Source organism: Ornithorhynchus anatinus, chromosome 2 (genome assembly GCF_004115215.2).
Source record: "Ornithorhynchus anatinus isolate Pmale09 chromosome 2, mOrnAna1.pri.v4, whole genome shotgun sequence".
Classification (NCBI taxonomy): domain Eukaryota; kingdom Metazoa; phylum Chordata; class Mammalia; order Monotremata; family Ornithorhynchidae; genus Ornithorhynchus; species Ornithorhynchus anatinus.
This window is the reverse complement of record NC_041729.1, coordinates 22,711,567-22,726,460: the sequence shown is the minus strand read 5'-3', so window position 1 is coordinate 22,726,460 and position 14,894 is coordinate 22,711,567. Positions and strand designations below refer to the sequence as shown.

Below are 14,894 nucleotides of genomic sequence, written 5' to 3'. Positions count from 1 at the left end.
CTCTTCATTCCCTTCCCCCTCACCTGGCTGGCTGACCGCATGGAATAACTAGAAATGACTGTGAAGCGTGTTGATATATAAAGCGCCCTTCAAAAATGCCAAATAATGAGGCGATCTCGCACCATAGATGCCACAAAGCTGAAGGGTTGCCGAGATTGGACCCTAAAGGCCCAGGGGCCTCGGTGGGCCGAATCAGATGGCTGGAGCATTACCTGGGCATCGGGTAACTGCCCGTGCCGGTGTGGCATTTGGAGACAGGCAGAGGCCTTTTAAGATTTTCCAGGCTCCTCGTTGTAGGCGCTGCTCTCCACAGGGGTAAATCAACAGCTGCTGCGGGCCAGGAGACGAGCTCTCTGCGACGGGCAACGAGCCGTCAGCAGTTCCCCGGGGACCTGCCCTCCGACCCCGCTCTGCTGTTATTCCGAGGGCTCAGCGGGGTGGAACGGAAAGCTTTGTGGAGGCCCGATGGCAGCAGAGAGAGGCTGTGTGTGTTTGTACAGGTAGCTTCCTCCTCCTGCTGGCTCCCTTCCTCCCTCACCCCCGCTCACCTCACATTCCAGCTAAATCATCATAATAATAATAATAATGTTGGTGGAATTTGAGCACTGTACTAGCTCTGGGGTAGATACAAGATAATCAGATTGGACACAGTCTCTGTCCCTCATCTGGCTCACAGTGTGAGGGGGAGGGAGAATAGGCGTTGAATCCCCATTTTTACAGGTGAGGAAACTGAGGCTCAGAGAAGGTAAGGGACTTGTCCAAGGTCACACAGCAGGGACGTGGTGGAGCTGAGATTAGAATGCAGGCTCTCCGATCCCCAGGCCCTTGCTCTTTGCAATAGGTCATGCTGACTCCAGGCCTCCCACAAGGCAGCGTCGGGTCTACAGTGGGTGTGCTCGGCCTTTTCTTCGGGGACCGGAGATGAAGCACTACTGGGCTTATTCATTCATTCAATCGTACTTGCTGTGTGCAAAGCACTGTACTAAGAGCTTATCCTTCAGTCACTGAGATGTGCCTTAAGATCGGCTGTTTTCAGGCTGCTGACAGGGCAACCGAGAACACGGATATATTATATCAATATCTGTCTCCTCCTCTAGACTGTAAGCTCGTCATGGGCAGGGAACATGTCTGCCAACTCTGTTGCATTGTACTCTCCCAAGCGCTTAGTACAGTGCTCTGCACATGGTAAGCTTTCAGTAAAAACCAGTGATGATGATAGGCAGCTGACTCCCATCCATTACTGTCCAAGCCTTCCCCATGGAAATGGAACTTCCAGGGTCAGTTGGTACCCTGGAGGCTGGCCCGTGATGCTTATCCGCGCTCTCTTTCTTCCCATTTCTCAGAAAGCAGTGGGGTCTGGTTCCATAACAACCCCCTCTTTCTGACTTAACTCAGCCTGCCCTATCAGTTAAGCTATCTATCTCCCTCCTCTGGCACTCATGTGAGCTGCCTGAGGCATGATCTTAAGCAATCTAGACCGCGTGGAGCTGTGCCATTGCTTTCTTTTCTCCCTGAATGGTTGAGCCAGGCATCCCGGTGACATCCCAGCACTTGAAGATCCCTCTAAAACAGCTGTTTGTCCTCTCCCGGGTACTGGATTTTGAGGAAGTTTATGAACGATGAGGCAATTTCTCCCTTCTGGAAAGTAGGAGGGCAGTCTTATCTTTGTTTTGTAAATGGGTAAACTGAGGCACAAATCAACTGTTGTCATGCAAACAAAAGAAAGGCCGAGCTCCATATTGGTCCCAGGAGACTTGATTTCCAGCTACCTAGTGTAACCTCATGCTGCCTTCACACATTGCTAAAATTCACCCTCTCCTCTCCATCCAAACTGTTTTCTATGCTGATCCAAGCACTTACATCCTGCCCTGACTGCTGATCAGCCTCCTTCCTGACATCAGCCTCCTTCTTGACCTCCCTGCCTCTTGGCTCTTCCCACTCCAGCTCACACTTTATTCTGCTGCCTGGATGATTTTTCTTAAAAAAAATTTCAGTCTAAGTTTTCCCACTCCTCAGGATCCTCCAGTAGTTGCCCATCCATCTCCACATCAGACAGGAACTCCTTACCATTGCCTTAAAGCATTTATCCACCTTGCCCCATTTTATCTTACCTTGCTGATTTTCTACTACAACTCAGCATGCTCACTTAGCTCCTCGCATGCCAACCTACTCACTGTACCTTGATCTCGTCTATCTCGCTGCCAACCCCTTGCCCACATCTTGCTTCTGACCTAGAACTCCCTCTATCTTCATATACGTCAGATCATCACTCTCCCCACCTTGAAAGCCTTATAAAAATCACATCTGCTCCAAGAGGCCTTCCCTGACTAAATCCTCATTTTCCCTACTCTCTCTTCCTTCTGCATTGCCCTTGCATTTGGATCTGTACCCTTTATTCACCTCACTCTCAACTCCATGGCGTTTATGTACATACCCACAATTTAATGCCTGCCTCCCCCTCTAGACTGTAAGCTCCTTGTGGGCAAGGGAACATGTCTGCCAACTCTGTTATATTGTGTTCTCCTAAGCATTTAGTACGGTGGTCTTAACACAGTGAGCACTGAATGAATATGATTGATTAACTTTGATCCTTTTACAAGCTATGGCTCTTATTTGATTGCGGCAACCTTGGTCCGACTCTGGTGGCCCAATGGACTCATTCCATGGCAGAGAACTACGTGCCTGTCCCGCCCACCATTGTCCTCCCTCATTTCATCACTGTCAGTAATCTTAGCTGATCCCTTGCTCTGTTCCAGCACCCTCGACTAGGCACAGAGCCCAACTGTCCTCAAATAGATTTCAGATCAATGGGGGAGACAGGATGATTGCATCAAGCACAAGAAATCCAAGCTCAGGTAATTAGAAAGTGCAAATGCCCAGAGTATCAAGTTTAAGAGAATAAATACAAAGAAACACAACACAAGCAAATATACAAGATAGCTTCAAAGTCTTGGTGGAGATGGAAGTATAAGAGAGCATGTAGGAACAGCTTTTATCCCCGGCCCGGCATGCTGGGAGCATGCCTGGAACAGGGATCCTTGGTGGCTGGGAGCGGGAGGGAAGATGGCAGTTATCACAATGCTTTTCTATCAGTGAGAAACCTGAGGGTTCCAGAGATTTATAAATGATGGTGGGGACCAGGAATGTATATGGCATGACTGGAACACCAGGAGCCTTCATCTGGGCTTTTCACTGAAACTGGAAAGGGCAGAAGGAAGTCATTTGGTGGGTAAGGTGGAGGATGACGTTCCATTTGGGATGAAAGGGGTGAGATGGTCTGGGGAGGATGGGAAGCAGATTTGGTTGGGCAGAGGGCACGGCCTAAACTGAGATGAGGGCGGTTAGTCATCGAGGATCCAGTTGGTGGAGAGTCTTGAAGCCTGATTGTCAGCCGGTCATATTTATTAAGTGTTTACCATGTGCATAGCACTTTGCTAAGCGCTGGGGAGAATACAGTACAAAAATAGAGACACATGCCCTGCCCACAACGAGCTTACCGTCTAGAAGGGGAGATTAAGAGTTTCGTTCCCACACTGGCAATAGGGAATCTTGTAGTCTCTCTAAGAGGTGAGAGATATGACTCTGTCAATACTTGAGAGAGAGAGGATTCTTGCCCTTGTGACACCACAGATTAGGAGTGGAGGGAGAGCAGAAGCTGGGTGGCATGAGCAAGCCCAAACCCCCTTCACCACCGGGGCAGGCTCCATCCCCCTTGAACTTTGGTGGGTGGGCTTCTGCCGGGCCTCCATTTTGAGGAGAGTGGGATCTTTGTCATGGCATAGGGCAGGAAATTGGAGGTTGTCCTCTTGAGACCTCTGGTTTTGGTCGTGCCCTCTGCCTGTAAAACACTGGTCAGGTTGTATAGCGAGAAGCCCCAGGGTTCTTCCCTCCCTGCAAGATCACACTATCATTTTTGCTATTGTAAATTTGGATTTGTTGAATCTAACATGTAATTTCCTCCCTGTGCTCTGGGCTTTTCCCCGACCTTTAATTTGGGACTATTTCTGAAGCAATGGCCAGGTAGTCTCACCACGTTAGTGCTGTGCTTTGTGCACTGAAAGATACTTAATAAAATGTTATCGATTGAAAGCTTGGAGACAGGGAACCATCAAGGAGATTTTGACAGTATGCCATCTGCGAGGTGATTTGGGGCTGGCACTAGGTTGGAGCTGGAGGGTGGAGAGGGAAGTTCAAATCAACAAAGTGTTGCATAAAAAATAACCGCTGGTGTACAAAATTTGTTGAGTGCTTACTTTGTGGCAGGCACTGTACTGGGGTAGTTACAAGCTGTTCAGGTTGGACACGGTCCCTGCCCCACATGGAGCTCACAGTCAATCCCCATTTTACAGATGAGGTCAGTGAGTTACAGAGAAGTCATGCGACTTGCTCAGGGTCACACAGCAGACATGTCAGAGCTGGGATTAGAACCCAGGACCTTTTGACTCCCAAGCCCCTGCTCTATCCACTAGGCCACACCATGGCAATTGAGAGAGTGGAATCCACTGTGAACTCCAAGATGAAAAGCGAGGGGGTAGGGAAGGAGATGGAACTGCTAATAGAAATGGGAAAGTTTAGGGGAAAATTTGAGTAGTTCAGCTTTTGACACGTTGGTCAATAACGAATATTAAGGAGGGGATAACTCAGAGAGGAAAGGAAATATGTGACATGAGGGAATGTGAGATGATTTAAAAGCAGGTCCAGTTAGTTACATTGGATCCTCTGGATTTTGTTCTGGATCCTGCCTGGCCTCGTGCCCTCTTGAGAAAAGTACAGGGTGTCCAAATCAATCTTAAATTATGTCCTGAATCATCCCCAGTCCCTAGTCCCCTGGGGACGCCGGGCAAAGGTGAGGTGAGGGTGAGGAGTCTGAACACATCCATCATGGGCCTCCCAGGGTTTTCTCAGGCCAGGTGAAAAACTAGGCTGAAACCACCCAGAACAGGGTACCAGTAAAGCAACAAGTGCCAGTTGGCGCACCTGTTTTAATAATAATAATAATAATAGTACTTGTTAAGTGCTTACTATGTGTCAAGCACTGTTGTAAGCAATAGGATAGATACAAGTTAATCAGGTTGGACAGAGTCCCTGTCCCACATGGGGCTCAATCTTAATCCCCATTTTACAGTCGAGGTAACTAAGACCCAGAGAAGCAAAATTAATTGCCCAAGGTCACACAGCAGACATGTGGTGGGTCAGGACTAGAACCCAGGTCCTGACTCCCAGGCCCATGCTCTATCCGCTATTACAAGTGATTTTAAAGCAGATGCTTTCTCTCCCCCTCTACACTTGGACACTGAGACACCTAGGCCAGGGATTCCACGGTGGGGACTTTTCTCTCTTTTCAGGCTGCTTCTCATTGGCAAAGTCGTGGGTGCCGAGGGGTTGGCTTGGTCCCAAACTACTGCCAGCCCCCGCCTCAACACTAAGCCTGAATCTCAAGTGTGCAGGACAGCCAGTCAGTCACCTGCAAAGAGCTGGCGGGTCTCTGGGTGGGGTACAGAGGGCTCTCTGGGGAGGGGTGAAAGCCGACCCACATTCCTTCTGTTCCAACCCTTCGGGCTAGTGGGATATGGCCCCCAGTCCAGGCTGGGCCCCTCTGGGGTCTCCTTATCCCAAACTGGCTGCAGGGGCAGCTGAAGTATCTCTGGCTGCCACTGCCCCCCACAATTCTGATCCAAGTTGATTTTTACTTTCACCCTTGTCTCAGACCCACAGTGTGCCGAACCAAACTTACAGGGTGAGTGGGGAGAGAAAGAAGGCGGAACTAGCTCCCCCTCATGAAGTCAGTTGATTCTATTCTATAAATAAGAAGGTTCCAGGTTTCTTGTTTATAATGTAAACAGGAAAGCTGAGACCACCTTGATGGGCTTTTGGAAAATCCACCGCTGGAGATGATGATTCCATTGGGAACCAGGAACTAGGAACCTGGAAACAATTGAGTTTTCAGGCGGTCAGTTTGGTATTATTTAGTAGGATGATGCCTTCCTTAAACCAGCCCTCCCTGCCCCTTCCAATACACCCCTTCCCTCCTACTGATAGGCTGGGCGGGCTCTCTGTTCTCCTTTCACTGACCTTTGTGTGTGTGTCTGTGTGTGTGATGGGATCCCGGTAAAATAGACATTTTCCCCTCTGCAGTTAGATGCAGGAAATCAGCTTGGGTGGGCTTTAAAAATAACCTCATGTTTGAGATTTTTTTCTGGTTCCTTTGAACACTCTTTCCATCACTATGTCTACCTCTTGAAATCAGATTCTTTTATGGAGATGGAAAAAGGCTGCTGATAGAAAAATCAGAGTTCAAAAAGCCAACCTTCTTAACATATGGCAGTTCTACCCAAACTTCTCCTCTCATAATTGGAGGATTTGTGCCTGAGTCAAAGTGAAATGCAGCGTGATGGAGATGTGATTGCCATGAGAGTATCAGGGGATTCTTGCACATTTGCTGATGAGGAAGGTAGGAGGTGGAGGGGCACGAAAATATTTCCTCCCTTCTATCAGGCTCTGAATAGATTTGTCATTGGCTTTGTCCAGTTTGGACTAATTAGTGCACCAAATGATGATTTCCTTCCAGAAAGCGTGGCAGAATATAAGAAATACATCTCTGAGATCTAAAGTGTCAAGATGCTATATAAGGATGATGCGTAATTACGATGGCATTAATAATCCCCATCAGCATGTGTGCCTGCTGTGGGTTGGGTAGAAACTGTGGGGCAGGGAATGTGTCCGTTGTATTGTTATACTGTACTCTCCCAAGTGCTTAGTACAGTGCTCTGCACACAGATTGATTGATCCCATGTCAATCTCCACCCCCCCACTTCCCCTGTCCTCCCCCCCAGTCTTTTCTCTGTTGATTCCTGGGTAGTGAAAAATGGTTTTGCAAGTTCTTAGGATTTAAACTGCTAAATGAACTTGAATTTAAGTACAGCTTTCAGGTTTTGCCAAACCCATCTTCTTTCAACACTAATCCAGTTGCCGACTGCAGGAGATACCCTCTTGGGAACGTTTCCCCACCCCCAATCTCATTAGCATCTCATTATCATTTCAGTTAAGCTTTTCCATCCATCAGGTAGATTAGCAGAAAGCCACTGGGATGTGCTATGGCCGTCACAAACTCCCACCCCTTCAGCCTTTTGATTTTCGGCTTTGGCCTTTGGGATCGATTTGTAGCCCACGTAATTACTATATGCAGCGATAGATGAAGGTGAGGAGGCTGAGTGAGAACTAGCGGATCATCACTCCTCTTTGCTGGGAGGTGAAGAGAAAGCCAGGGAAACAGCTTATCTTTTCTAGTGGGTGTATTTCTGGTTGACAGCCACAGAATTAGAGACTTAGAATGGACTTCAAGAAGATTCTACCCTCAGAGCTGCAGAGTAGAGGACGTCTTTATGTCTGCCCTGTCTTCTGTGTCCATCTTTTTCTCAGGTTTAGGCACTTGGGCTTCTGTCATGTTGTCTCGGCCTGTTTTCTGAGGCCTCTGAGTATTCAATAAAAATGATTGCCCCACTTATCGATGAAGAAAAGGGGTTAGTTTGACTTCAGTTGCAAGCATCTGAAAAGTCCATTCTCCTGGGGTTCAGTGGGTAAGGGGAGTATCATATGACCTAAGAATGAAGTGTCACCTCAGAGGTGGGAGGGCAGTCTGCACTTCAGAGAGTGTGTTTAGGATGAAGGGGACATATGATGTGAGGATCCTGTTGGGTGAAATAAAGCTGGAGGCATTTTGGAGGCTAGAGATGACCTACAAGGGTTGCGAGGCATTGGGCTTTGGGTAGTAAACTGAAAGCTTCTTCTCTGCAAGCCAAAGCAGGAAGTGGGCTTTTAATCAACCACACCATGGGCTAGGGACCTGGCCTCATCCTGCTCCCCAAGACCATGGTTTACAGCAGAAGGAACTTGCATATAAATTAGTGTGATGTGACTGAGTGTGGGTTTTAGAACGTTTGTCCTTTCCTTTCTCTCTGAAGACTAGACCGTAGAGTTGGAAACTGCACTTCACTCCCTTAATGCCAGACTACTCACTGTACCCCGATCTCGTCTATTTCGCTGCTGACCTCTCGCCCACGTCCTGCCTCTGGCCTGGAATGTTTTCCCTCTTTATATCCGACAGATGATAACTCTCACCTTTTGAAGCCTTACTGAAGGCACATCTCCTCCAAGAGGCCTTCCCCAATTAGGCCCTCATTTCCTCTTCTCCCACTCCCTTCTGCATCGCCCTTGCTCTTGAATTTGCACCCTTTTTCACCATTCCCTCAAACCCACAGCACTTCTATACATATCTGTAATTTATATAAATGCCCATCTCCTCCTCTAGACAATAAGCTTTTTGTGGATAGGGAATTGTCTACCAATGCTGCTCTACTGTACTCTCCCAAGCACTTAGTACAGTTCTCTGCACAGCGTAAGCACTCACTTCATACAATTGATAAATTGATTTCAGGGCCCAATCTCTACTGCAAAGCTAAATGGGGATGAAACCCTGAGAAAAAGCAATGTCCCCACAGATGGAGGAAATGTAGAAAGATGGAGGTGATTTGGCTCAAATCTTTCTTGGATTTGAAGCTCTCTCTAATTCTTCAGCTGTTCCTGCCAGCAAAGTATTAGTGTTGGAGGCCAGTTTGTGCTTATTTCTTGGTCATTTCCCCTGGGAAAATCCCCAAGGGTGACCTCCTGACCCAAGGATTATTCCAGATGGAAAGTGCGGAGCAGCAAATACATTAGATCAGAGTCCATCTGCTTCTTGCCTATTGGGGCTGCAGTGATTCCTTGACTAGCACTGACCCCAAGGGGCCTAGGGTTGGCTGTAGCCCCAATCCCTGTTCCCGTGAATCCAGATCAGATGCTTCTGCCCAGAGAAAGCCTCAGGGTGATAGAACCCCATGTTTAATTAGGTGGAATTAATCCCAGCCCAGACAGAGATGCTGTCTGATCAGCCAGGGCACTCAGTAAAAAAGGCTCTTAAATACTGAGTTATTGATAAGAGTGATGAAACATCCAGGGCCACCAAGGGAAGAAAGAGTCTTCTGGGAAGCAGTGTGGCCTAGTGGAAAGAGCACGGGCCTGGGAGTCAGAGGAGCTGGATTCTAATTCCAGCTCCGCCACTTGTCTGCTGTGTGACCATGGGCATGTCGCCTAACTTCTCTGTACCTCAGTTACCTCATCTATAAAATGGAGATTACGACTGTGAGCCCCACATGATAATCCAACCTACCCCGATGCTTAGTACAGTACCTGCTTTATGGTAAGCACTTAACAAATAGTATTTAAAAATGAATAAATAAAAATAAGAGGGCCGGAGGCAGCGCCGAGGGAAATGAGGCTTTCGCTGGTGATGAGGAATGGGTAGACGGACCCAGCCTGTCTCGCTGTCTCTAACCCGGGTGGCATCTTCGCACACACAGATACATCATTCGGCACTCCACCTGGCTACGCCTACGATGCGGACCGGGCCGAGGAGCAGCGGCGGCACCAGGACGTGATGCCCTACATCGATGACTCCCCCTCTTCCTCCCCTCATCTCAGCACCAAGAGCAGAGGAAGCCGGGACACCCTATCCTCAGGATCCTTGGAGTCTACCAAATCGGTCAGTCCCTGATAATCCCTACCGCCTTGTGTGGGGCCAAGCTGGCCAGCGAGGTGTTAACTATGGGGGCGAGGAGGGTATTCTTGGTTGTCTGGCTAATCCAGATGGGTCATTGGTAAACTCTGCCTTCGTGGCTCCACCTCTAAAATAGGGACCATGATTTTTCTAGAGAGGCTGGGTGGGTGAAATACATAGTGAGTGCTTAACATAGACTGTAAATTTGTTGTGGTCAAGGAATGTGTCTATTTATTGTTATACTGTCCCAAGCTCTTAGTACAGTGCTCTGCACACAGTAAGTGCTCAATAAATAGGATTGAATGAGATGCCCCAATTTTCATTCTTGTTGTAAGATCACCAAGCACTTTGAAATCCAGGCATGGCGGTGCTTGGAAACACACAGGGGCAGTACACCTGTTGTCCCATCAACCGATGTCCCGTTCACAGGACTCTTGTTCCAGGGTAAATGAGGATCCTCACTGGGGATCCTGCTGCAACCAGGCTTCTCTGAACTAAAACTAACTTCAGTTAGTTCCTTTTGTTTTGTGGGGCTCCCAAGTTTCTTCAGCCCCAAACCCTCAGCCTTCCTCTCCCTTCCCTCCTGTATTTCCCCTCCTCAGCTGTCTCCGGTTCCAGTGTGGGCATCGACTGCAGTGGTTAAGGAAATAGGAATACAGGTTTCCCTTGCCAACCCCAATTTTTAAATATCCCTCCTTCATATTTTGCATCCCGTTTTGAATCCCATGGGCTAGTGTGGAGGAACCTGTCTTTCATGGCTTTCCCATCCGCTCTTTCAAGGATCCGCTTTGCTCATCGCTCCCAACCAGATCAAGCATCACGGTGTTGCCATCCAGTTGTAGTGCTTTGAGTTTGTCTCCTTACTTGCTTGCCCATAGTCTTGGTCTTGTGGTGGAAACTGAATGAGAACAGTCTGTGGAGGAGGACTAGAGCTGTGGGCTTGAGAAAGCCTTTCCCTTGGCTCCACCCTGAGCATCTCAAACCTGGTAGAAAGGAACATAAAGTCATCTCCTCCCTCACCCATTCTCCATCCTTGCAGGAGACAGGGCTTCACACAGTACACAATTACAGCATCTTGAGAAGCAGTGTGGCCTAATGGAAAGAGCACGGGCCTGGGAGTCAGAGGACCTGGTTCTAATCCCAGCCCCACCTTATGTCAGCCGTGTGACCTTGGCCCTTGGGCAAGTCATTTAACTTTTCTGTGCCTCAGTTCTCTCATCTGTAAAAATGTGGGTTAACACAGTGAGCGCTGTTAGGGACAGGGATTGTGTCCAACTTGATTAACTTGTATCTATCCCAGCGCTTAGTACAGTGCATGGCACATGGTAAGTGCTTAACAAATACCGTTAAAACACACACACACACACAAACACACGCACATGAACTCTCTGAAGAGTGAAGGGAGTTCAAGCTTCATTTTAGATAAGGAGAAAAACCTGAGGAGACTGTAAGCTCATTGTAGGCCAGGAATGTGTGTGTTAAATTGTTGTGTGGTATTCTCCCAAGCACTTACTACAGTGCTCTGCAACAGTAAGCACTCAATAAATATGATTGATTGAGTGATTAAGATGATAGCAAAACTCCCGTGATCTACTGAACACACTTTCTCTTACTAAGATATGTCTTCATCTCATTTCCACCTCTCAAATAGAGTGGATAAATCCTCACAGAGCCTAAATAGAGGCATCTTGAAGATGATATTATTCATCAGGGAGACTGGTAACTCATAGAGAAGCAGCGTGGCTCAGTGGAAAGAGCACGGGCTTTGGAGTCAGAGGTCATGAGTTCGAATCCCGGCTCTGCCACTTAGCTGTGTGACTGTGGGCAAGTCACTTAACTTCTCTGTGCCTCAGTTACCTCATCTGTAAAATGGGGATTAAGACTGTGAGCCCCATGTGGGACAATCTGATTCCCCTGTGTCTACCCCAGCGCTTAGAACAGTGCTCTGCACATAGTAAGCGCTTAACAAATACCAACATTATTATTATTATTATAATGGACCGAGGGCTAAACTAACAATCAACTCATTTGCTCCAAACTCAGGGTCTCAAACCAACCAGTTCATGGGTAAGTGGCGAAGCAGCATAGCATAGTGGATAGAGCACAGATCTGGGAGTCAGAAGGTCATGGGTTCTAATCCTGACTCAGACATTTGCTTTCTTTGTGACTTTGGGCAACTCATTTCACTTCCCTGGGCCTGGGTTATCTCATCTGTAAATTGGGGATTAAGATTGTGAAACCCATGTGGGACAGGGGCTGTGTCCAATCTGATTAGGTTGTGTCTACCCCCACGCTTAGAGTAATAATGATGGTATTTGTTAAGCGCTTACTATGTGCCAAGCACTGTTCTAAGAGCTGGGGGAAATACCAGGTAATCAGGTTGTCCCAGTTGGGGTTCACAGTCACAGTCCCCATTTTACAGATGAGCTAACTGTGGCCCAGAGAAGTTAAGTGACTTGCCCAAAGTCACACAGCAGACAAGTGGTGGAGGTGGGATTAGAACCCACTACCTCTTACTCCCAAGACCCTGCTCTTTCCACTGAGCCACGCTGCTTCTCACAGTGGTTGACACATAGCACTTAAAAAATATCATTATTATTATTATCCATTCATCTTCCTTCCAGTCCACAGCCTTCCCTTGTTCAAAGCTCTTCATCAGGAGGCATTGCCTGATTATTTCCACTACTCCAGGGCAAGCCATCAAGACTGCCAATCTTAGCATTGACTTATGTGCTGCTTTGCATTTTATTGTCATTATTGTGCAATAATAATGTATTAAGCACTTACTATGTGTCAAGCACTGTTCTAAGTGTTGGGGTAGATAGAAATTAATCAGATCGGAACAGTCCCTGTTACATATGGGGCTCACAGTTCCAATGGGAGAGAGAACGGGTATTAAATCTCCGTTTTATAGATGAAGAACTGAGATACAGAGAAGTTGATTGAGACTTGCCCAAAGTCACCCAGCAGGCAACTGGCAAAGCCAGGTTTAGAACCAAGGTGCTCAGACTCCCGGAGCTATACTCTTTCCAGCAGGCCACACTGCGCCTCAACGGATTCATTTATAAAATTTTCCTTACGACTTTTATTACCAGTTCTGTTTAGGTTTTTGTTCTTGCTCCTGTGATTTATGAATAACTTGTGTCTGCCTCTCTTCCCAATTAGATCACAAGCTCTTAGAGGATAGGGTGTCTTTAACTTCTATTGTACTCTCCCAAGTGCTTGATAAAGTGCTCTGCACATAGTAGGTGCTCAGGAATTTCTACCAATTGATTAATTGTTCAAGAAGTTGAAGTTCCAGTTCCTGGAGAATAAAGAAATCAGAAAAGCTGTCTGTTGACGAGAGCACAGGAGCTGTTTTGGAACAAGGAACTCTAGCTACAAGTCTTGGTAGAGCCAAGTGGGTTTTTATTCCAGGACATTATCAGGCAGTTATCAAGACTAGATATGGCAAGAAGACATGATCAAGATTGGTTTGCTTAATTGGTTGCCTACACAAACCCATGTTGGGTCACACAGATTAGAGCTGAAGAGATCAAGCATATACTGACCATCACCAAACTAAACGTTTTGGGTTGTTGTTTTTCAATTACTAAAGATGCTCCATGTTCCTTTACACACCAGCACAGGTGAAGACAATGAAACCGCTCCTTATCCCAGCTAAGTAAGGAAACCCTTCACTACTCACCAGAACACTATTTTGAATCCATGGACATTTTTTATGGTATTTATTAAGCACTCACTATGTGCCAGGCACTGTACTGAGCACTGGGATAGATACAAGATAATCAGGTTGGACACAGTCCGTGTACCACATGGGCTCACAATCTCAATCCCCATTTTACAGAAAAGATAACTGAGGCCCAGAGAAGTGAAGTGACTTGTCTAAGGTCACGTAGCGGTCAAGTGGTGGAGCCGGGATTAGAACACAGGTCCTTTTGATTCCCAGGCCCATGTTCTGCCCAGTAGGCCAAGCTACCACCATTCAGGAGATCCTTTGGAATAAAGGGGGGAAATACCACCGTAATCTCCATCTTTAAAAAGAGTGGAGTAAGAGGTGACTACGGGAACTCCTGGGGGTTCCATTTCATTGCTGCATACATAAAGAGCTCAATAAATACCATTGATTGATTAATAGCAAGGTTATTTCTGGACAGACTCCTGAAGGACATTGTCAGCTGAGTACTCTCTGAATAGCCATGTGAATTCAGGTGAAGATGCAATAAAGCCATTGCAGGGAACATGTAGAGAGTAACACCAAGACCTTTACACCGTGTTCATTGACCCAACAAAAGCGTTCGACTCTTTTATATACATCAACTCTTTATCGTACTCTCCCAAGCACTTAGAACAGTGCTGTGCACACAGTAAGCACTCAAATAGCTTTGATTGTTTGATACCAATAAGAGACCGGGGGTCTGGCAATAGGTAAGTAAATTTGCCTGTTCTGAGATATTCACCGAAGGCTACATCCAGGACAGTATGTTTGGTCATTTGAGACAAAAGTGTCCTGTGTATCATCTACTGTCCAAATTTTAATATCTGGAACATCTTGTGTCCAACATCGGTAGTCCTAGAAAGCTTTTGACCCTGGAAAGACATATTGGAATCACCCATTTCCAATGTGCAAGGAAGTGGTAGGAGCCAAGTCCACTAGCTTCCTTGTACCATGCCTTGGGGGACAAGGGGAGACCCCCATTTTTTTGGCGCTGAACAGCCTGAGGACAGTACTTTTCTTCCCTCTCTTCTGAGGGGGCCCAGTCTACCGTTGGAGTTTTGGAGCCAGCCTGGCCCAGTGGGGTCCTCAGGAGGAGATTTAGAGAGGTCAGTGGTTTGAGTGGAGCATTTCTTCATCATTGTCATCCACATCCATCCTAGTAAAGTAAGCGCATTTTGTTGTGGTAAGATGCCAGGGAAGATGCACTGAAAATTAGGTGACCTCCCCCAGCCTCCTGAAACCTAACATCAAAATGGGTGGAGAATAGACAGAGGAATCCAGTCTTTAAAAATTACTGGAAAGGCCATAATAATATAGTAATGATGTGAAGGAGTGTAATAACCGATTTAAAAATTTTAATAGCCTTCTAGGGTCAAATTATCTTGTGGTGGTGGGAGGCTGAGTGGACCAAAATCTCAGGCCTCACCCCTTATGACTTCGTGCCCTCTAATGATGGTTAGATTGTGGACTGAGTGACTGCTTTCTCCATGCCCGTCATTCAGTCCCGTAACATTGGTGTGGGCAGATGAGTTGTGTCCCTCATTTTAAGGCCATCTAGTTTCTCCTTAGTTTTCACTGCTCACT

General features: G+C 47.0%; 1 protein-coding gene across 1 annotated transcript in view; it reads left to right on the top strand.

Annotated features, from left to right (window-relative positions):
- Positions 1–14,894, top strand: part of BCR (BCR activator of RhoGEF and GTPase) — a 191,775-nt gene that overhangs the window by 93,224 nt on the left and 83,657 nt on the right. The window contains exon 3 of the mRNA XM_029049806.2: positions 9,396–9,577. Within this exon, the coding sequence (XP_028905639.1) occupies positions 9,396–9,577 (182 nt within the window). The remainder of the gene's footprint in view (positions 1–9,395; positions 9,578–14,894) is intronic.